Source organism: Doryrhamphus excisus, chromosome 4 (genome assembly GCF_030265055.1).
Source record: "Doryrhamphus excisus isolate RoL2022-K1 chromosome 4, RoL_Dexc_1.0, whole genome shotgun sequence".
Lineage (NCBI taxonomy): Eukaryota > Metazoa > Chordata > Actinopteri > Syngnathiformes > Syngnathidae > Doryrhamphus > Doryrhamphus excisus.
In genome coordinates this window covers 2,180,179-2,188,305 of record NC_080469.1, presented here as the reverse complement: position 1 = coordinate 2,188,305, position 8,127 = coordinate 2,180,179, and the positions used below count along the sequence as shown (strand labels likewise).

Here is an 8,127-nt window from a genome sequence, read left to right as displayed (position 1 = left end):
ACATGCTAACTCGCAAACTAGACAGCTAGCGACCTAAACTGATAACCTCCAAGTTATTTCCTTTAAACTTAAATAGCCAAAAACTTACCACTTCCACACGGATAGGGAGGATAACTATTAACAGTTATTTAACCTTTAACATGAACATGAATCAAACGTAATAATTTTTTCTGGGTACATGATACCATACAGCATCCATATCAAACTTGCGCGGGCCGCACTAACATTAAACTTTCATATCAAGACGGGGGCCTCAAACTAGTGTCCTGCGGGCCACATTTGGCCCGCGGGCCGCGTGTTTGAGACCCCTGCTGTAGAACCATAAAGAAACGGCCATGGGTGGCGTTTAAAATTGTAATCCATCAGATTACCCATTAGTGGAAAACATGGCATTACGCCGTTAATAACCAATAAAAAATGATTTACAAAATGCAAGTAGGGCTAGGAGACCCGAGTTCAATTCCACTCTGTGTGGAGTTTGCGTGTTCTCCCCGGTTTCCTCCCACATTCCAAAAACATGCTAGGTTAATCTGCGACTCCAAATTGTCCATAGGTATGAATGTTAGTGTGAATGGTTGTTTGTCTATATGTGCCCTGTGCCCCGCCTTTTCGCCCGAAGACAGCTGGGATAGGCTCCAGCACCCCCCAATGGATGGATGTTTCAATTAACCGAGGAATTGGTTCAGTCCTAAATGGAAATAACTCACATTATTAAATATTTGTGTTTAGCATGTAGGCCTCACAATCATAATACCTGAAGGATAGACCAGGGTTCAATTCCCTGGGTTCGAGGCTTAATTGGCGACTCCAAATTATCCATAGGTATGAATGTGAGTGTGAATGGTTGTTTGTCTCTATGTGCCCCTGTGATTGGCTGGCCACCAGTCCCAGGGTGTACCCCGCCTTTTCGCCTGAAGACAGCTGGGATAGGCTCCAGCACCCCCCCCCCCCCCCCGCGACCCTCGTGAGTATAAACGGAAGAAAATGAATGAATGAAAACGGAAGTACAAGAAATATATTTCGGCGGCACGGTGACTGAGTGGTTAGCACGCAGACCTCACAGCTAGGAGGAACAGGGTTCGATTCCACCCTCGGCTATCTCTGTGTGGAGTTTGCATGTTCTCCCCGTGCATGCGTGGGTTTTCTCCAGTTTCCTCCCACATTCCAAAAAAAACATGCTAGGTTAATTAGCGACTCCAAATTGTCCATAGGTATAAATGTGAGTGTGAATGGTTGTTTGTCTATATGTGCCCCTGTGAGTGTACCCCGCCTTTTCGCCTGAAGACAGCTGGGATAGGCTCCAGCACCCCCCTCCCCGACCCTCGTGAGGGAAAAGCGGAAGAAAACGAATGAATGAATAAATATTCCAACAACTATTTACTACTGCAGTCGTGTTCTTGAATGCACCCCTTTGAATCACGTGACACGTTTCCATAGTCACGTCACAGCGGCTCCACCATGTTGTAGGAAATCCACCGCTGCTCTTTACTGTCAGATTACACTTTAATCTGAGGAGGAGGATACCCTGTCAAGACGTGCTTGCTATCTTGGAACGACGTAAAGGTTGATTTTTTTTTCTTTTTTTCCTACTTTCAAGGAGCGGCCCGCATTTAAAAGATGAATAGTCAGGCGTCCTTTGTCCCCTGTTCGACCACTTGTCACTACAGTAAAATGTTAGCTGGCTAACCAACGGAGAGAAAAAAAAAGAGTAACTAAATCGGATTAGCTGCCAAGCTAGGTAATAACCAGGTATTATTGACTGTACGTGACAACGAATTCAACCCTTTTATTCTCCGTACTGCTTTTTTTTTAATTCCTTCTCAAATCTTATTAATGTTGCTGCAAGGAAGCTAGCACGAATCACAAAGAGCTGGAGTTCCTTGGCTAGCTTTTTTTTTTTTTAAAAAGACGTATATTGAAATCAATACAGTGTCAAAATAGCTGTAAATATAACGTTAGCATATTTTAATAAAGCAAAACGCACAGGAACCAGAAATGTCAGGGAAGGACAAAGATAAAGCAGAAAAACAGTCCACTACGGAGCGGCTCATTAAAGGTGAGTAATTATTCAGAATGCATGTAACATTTCTTATATGTGTTTATTTCATATAAATAATATGGACATTTTGAACACTGCATCAGTAGTCTTTTTTTATGTAGTATACATACCAAATAATTACTACTTCCGCTGCATACTTAGTAAATAGTGATGGAATTAATTAGTTATGGAAATAACACTACACAGTAAAGTGATCTTGTTCTTGTACACGGCATTGAACCGTAAATCAAAGCAGAGTCCAATAGTGCTGATGACTGTCCTTGACATTTAGGATGGATGAAATCCCGATACTTCACTCACGGAGTACTCAAGGTCTGCTCAGGTTGCAGTAGATAGAACTTGATGACACAAGATGGATTCTTTCACCCTGAGGTCGCTCGGCTTCGTGGAGCAGACCGGGACACACCATTTCGGTGTCTCTACCCGGGACGGGCGAGGGCCTAGTCTGGGGTAGATCCCGACCCAACTTGGGCCGCCGGCACCTCGACTTTAAAAGTCAGCATAGTCCCACATCCCTGTCTGTCTGTAAGGGCACTCTGGGAATGTGCTGCCAGGGGGGGGGGGCGGACGGACTGGAATGCTGAAGTGTGAGCCAGTAAAGAGCCAGTGAGTTAATTGTGGAAAGAATCTCCCCAGTGATCTTCCCAACATGGCCACTCACATGTCGGAGAGGGAGAACAGGGAATGTGAAACGGGACAGAAGAAAATGTTGCGTCTCCGATTCAGGGAAAGCCCCCGTGTTAATTAAAATATAATCTCCTTAAATCATCATAATACAACATTATCTGTGGCTCGTATTTCGGAAGTAGCTACATGAGGTCACTGGTGTAATGGGTGGCTTTAAGGTAGGAGCGTCCAAAGAGCGGTCATTGGTGGCCTGCGGACAAAATGAAACACAGCCCGTATTACGATATTATAATATAACGGAAAATGACCTAAATACCCCCAAAAGTGGTCTTGCATCCTGACAAAACGAACACGTGAACCGGATTTCTTGTCGGTGGGACGCCCGCGACAACAATTTGTCACTTTCCAATGTCTGCTTTTCAAAAAAATCGGATACAATTCATCCCATGATTGCATTGGAATGGATTCAATTCCATCCATTTTCAAAAGAAAATTGTCAATTTTTGACAATTTTGATCTCAAATTTGATCTCAAGTTTATTAACTCATTCAATCCCATCCATTTTCAAAAAAATCGGATCCAATTCATCCCATGATTGCATTGGAATGGATTCAATTCCATCCATTTTCAAAAGAAAATTGTCAATTTTTGACAATTTTGATCTCAAATTTGATCTCAAGTTTATTAACTCATTCAATCCCATCCATTTTCAAAAGAAAATTGTCCATTTTTGACAATTTTGATCTCAAATTTGATCTCAAGTTTATTAACTCATTCAATCCCATCCATTTTCAAAAAAATCGGATCCAATTCATCCCATGATTGCATTGGAATGGATTCAATTCTATCCATTTTCAAAAGAAAATTGTCAATTTTTGACAATTTTGATCTCAAAGTTGATCTCAAGTTTATTAACTCATTCAATCCCATCCATTTTCAAAAAAATCGGATCCAATTCATCCCATGATTGCATTGGAATGGATTCAATTCCATCCATTTTCAAAAGAAAATTGTCAATTTTTGACAATTTTGATCTCAAAGTTGATCTCAAGTTTATTAACTCATTCAATCCCATCCATTTTCAAAAAAAAAATTGTCAATTTTTTACAATTTTGATTTGTTTTTCAGGGCAAAAAAAATATTTTATTGAGTTTTATGGTGTCATAATAAACATGCAACATAATCTCATATCATCTCAAGTTTATTAACTCATTCAATCCCATCCATTTTCAAAAAAATCGGATCCAATTCATCCCATGATTGCATTGGAATGGATTCAATTCCATCCATTTTCAAAAGAAAATTGTCAATTTTTGACAATTTTGATCTCAAATTTGATGTCAAGTTTATTAACTCATTCAATCCCATCCATTTTCAAAAGAAAATTGTCAATTTTTTACAATTTTGATTTATTTTTCAGGGCAAAAAAAATATTTTATTGAGTTTTATGGTGTCATAGTAAACGTGCAACATAATCTCATATCATCTCAAATTTATTAACTCATTCATACCTATCCATTTTCAGAAGAACGGCCATTTTTGACAATTTTGATGAATTTTTCAGGGCAAAAAAATATTGTGTTCTAAGGCTATATAAACATGGCACATACCAAATGTCTGCTTTTCCAGAAAATCGGACTCAAGTTTTTGTTTGTGAACGGGTAAAACTGAGTTTTATGGTGTCATAATAAACGTGCAACATAATCTTATATCATCTCAAGTTTATTAACTCATTCAATCCCATCCATTTTCAAAAAAATCGGATCCAATTCATCCCATGATTGGATTGGAATGGATTCAATCCCATCCATTTGCAAAAGAAAATTGTCAATTTTCATTTTTGACAATTTTGATGTATTTTTCAGGGCAAAAAAATATTGTGTTCTAAGGCTACATAAACATGGCACATACCAAATGTCTGCTTTAAAAAAAAATCAGACTCAGTTTTTCTTTGTGAACGGGTAAAACAGAGTTTTATGGTGTCATAATAAACGTGCAACATAATCTCATATCATCTCAACTTTATTATCTCATTCATTTACTATGATACCAAGATCATCCAAGTAGACCAGTGGTCTAAAACACACGGCCCGTGGGCCAAATGTGGCCCGTAGGACACTAGTTTGAGGCCCCCCACCTTGATATGAAAGTTTAATGTTAGTGCGGCCCGCGCAAGTTTAATATGGATGCTGTATGGTATCATGTACCCAGAAAAAATTATTACGTTTGATTAATGTTCATGTTAGAGGTTAAATAACTGTTAATAGTTATCCTCCCTACCCGTGTGGAAGTGGTAAGTTTTTGGCTATTTAAGTTGAAAGGAAATAACTTGAAGGCTACCGTTTAGGTCGCTAGCTCTCTAGTTTGCGAGTTAGCATGTGTCTCAAGACCCTGCAGTTGCGCAATATGTTGTAAATAAAAAGAGTATAAATGTGACTATAGTCGTGTTTTGTCATGTCTACAGGGCTCTAATAATGCTTTGTTCATTTTAATATGAAAAAATAATTTGTCTACCCACCAACTATATGTGGTTTCTTAAGTTTTTATTATTTGCCGTTTTATTATTATTATTATTATTATTATTATTATTATTATTATTATTATTATTATTATTATTATTATTATTATTATATTTATTTATTACTGATTGATTTTCTTTATTCTTGATTTGTTTCTTTATTTTTCATCTTATTTTGGGCAGAAAAATAAAAATTAAGATATTTGAGAACAGTGCAATGTTTTATCAGAGCTTTTATTGTAGAAAATCGGAACCAAAGCACTGAAAAAGTTTGTATATTTTTTGTGTTTTTAATGAATTAAAATGTTTTTTTTTGGAAAACCTGATGCGGCCCAGCCTTGCCCAGACCCTAGCTCCAGTGGCCCCCAAGTAAATTGAGTTTGAGACCCCTGAAGTAGAGACTTGTTTGCAACGCCTTCACATCCAGAACAAATTGTACAAGTCACTCACAATTTTGATTGACTGTCAGATGTAGAGGGAATTTGGATTTTATGAAAGTAGTTCCGAGTAGGAAAAGCATCCAGGGTGATTTTCCAGTGTTTAAAAAAATGCATTCAAGAGTGTCTTATGTTTTCTACCACGCCAGGCTTGACGGATGAGTAGTAAACCCAAGGATTGTCTAATTACCATGCAGGGGTAATGCATTCACTCATAATTAGAACAATCTGAAGTGGATTTGAATCATTCAGCCGGCCGTAGTCTGCTCCATTCATCTCTTACCCGGCTCCATCTTTGTAATTCAATTCTGTTTATTGTATTGATTTGAAAAACAATAGAAAGCATATTCGAGACGCTGGCTCCCAAACGCTGTCCAAACACGATGCTCAGTGGGCAGGAGGGTAGATAGTAGTGCCTTTGTTTCTTGAGTCGTTTGTTGTCATGCCAGAGAGTGTGGGTGTTGATGCAGTGCAGCAGTGGTCCGATGCATGGCTGGCGTTTTGAAGAGTTCATCAAACATTCATGCTAATTAAGTCAGGCTCTCTCTAATAAGCAACCAATCTCAAATTTTTATTTTTTTATTTTTTTTGTAATTTTTCCTCACTGGGTATGGGTGAAAGGCCCACTTTACCCCGCCAAGAGAGCAAACAGTGCTTGTGTTTTTTCCCTGTACTCTGTTTGAATGAAGTACTGCTGTTCAATGACAGCCAGAGCTTCTTTTCTATCCGTGTTTGAACAGATTGTTGCAGCCGCTTGTGGTGACAGACTTTGCATTTATCTTTCTTATTTGTTGTTTATTATTGTAGCTCTGTGTGCGTTTGGGTGTTCATGGTCAAATGCTCATCAATGCATTATGCTAAATGTTACACTTTATACAACCGTATACTGTATCTTAATCTGAGCCCGACATTGTGTAGTGGTTAGCGTTATGGACTTTGGAGTGGACGCCTCGGATTCGAATCACTCTTAAGAATCGTCGGTATTCCTCGGGAAGGGCATCCGGAATATAAAGATCTCAGCCAAAAATCTGAGATGTTTATATTAACTAACCCTAACCCTAACCCTAACTAACCCTAACCCTAATACCCAACCCCCAAACCTAAACCTAACCCTAACCCCCAAACCCCAAACCTAACCCTAACCCTATCCGAAATGTTACACTCTTTACCAACCGTATACTGTATCTTAATCTGAGCCCGACTTTGTGTAGTGGTTAGCGTTCTGGACTTTGGAGTGGACCCCTCGGATTCGAATCACTCTTAAGAATCGTCGGTATTCCTCGGGAAGGGCATCCGGAATATAAAGATCTCAGCCAAAAATCTGAGATCTTTATATTAACTAACCCTAACCCCTAACCCCTAACTAACCCTAACCCTAACTAACCCTAATACCCAACCCCCAAACCTAACCCTAAACCTAACCCTAACCCCTAACTAACCCTAACCCTAACTAACCCTAACTAACCCTAACCCTAATACCCAACCCCCAAACCTAAACCTAACCCTAACCCTAACCCTAACCCTAACCCTAACCCTAACCCTAACCCTAACCCCCAAACCCCAAACCTAACCCTAACCCTATCCGAAATGTTACACTCTTTACCAACCGTATACTGTATCTTAATCTGAGCCCGGCATTGTGTAGTGGTTAGCGTTCTGGACTTTGGAGTGGACGCCTCGGATTCGAATCACTCTTAAGAATCGTTGGTATTCCTCGGGAAGGGAATCCGGAATATAAAGATCTCAGCCAAAAATCTGAGATCTTTATATTAACTAACCCTAACCCCTAACCCCTAACTAACCCTAACCCTAACTAACCGTAATACCCAACCCCCAAATCTAACCCTAAACCTAACCCTAACCCCTAACCCCTAACTAACCCTAACCCTAACTAACCCTAACTAACCCTAACCCTAATACCCAACCCCCAAACCTAAACCTAAACCTAACCCTAACCTCCAAACCCCAAACCTAACCCTAACCCTATCCGAAATGTTACACTCTTTACCAACCGTATACTGTATCTTAATCTGAGCCCGGCATTGTGTAGTGGTTAGCGTTCTGGACTTTGGAGTGGACGCCTCGGATTGGAATCACTCTTAAGAATCGTCGGTATTCCTCGGGAAGGGAATCCGGAATATAAAGATCTCAGCCAAAAATCTGAGATCTTTATATTAACTAACCCAACCCTAATACCCAACCCCCAACCCCCAAACCTAACCCCAACCCCAACCCCAGCGACCTAAACGGTAGCCTTCAAGTTATTTCCTTTCAACTTAAATAGCCAAAAACTTACCACTTCCACACGGATAGGGATGATAACTATTAACAGTTATTTAACCTTTAACATGAACATTAATCATAACGTAATATTTTTTTCTGGGTACATGATACCATACATTAATACATACTTTCATATCAAGGCGGGGGCCTCAAACTAGTGTCCTGAGGGCCACATTTGGCCCGCGGGCCGTGTGTTTGAGACC

General features: G+C 39.7%; 1 protein-coding gene across 1 annotated transcript in view; it reads left to right on the top strand.

Annotated features, from left to right (window-relative positions):
* The first annotated feature begins 1,451 nt into the window (after nucleotides 1-1,451).
* ppp3cca (protein phosphatase 3, catalytic subunit, gamma isozyme, a) overlaps nucleotides 1,452-8,127 on the top strand; it is a 41,369-nt gene continuing 34,693 nt past the window's right edge. Inside the window, exon 1 of the mRNA XM_058070279.1 lies at nucleotides 1,452-2,056. Within this exon, the coding sequence (XP_057926262.1) occupies nucleotides 1,996-2,056 (61 nt within the window). The 5' untranslated portion in view covers nucleotides 1,452-1,995. The remainder of the gene's footprint in view (nucleotides 2,057-8,127) is intronic.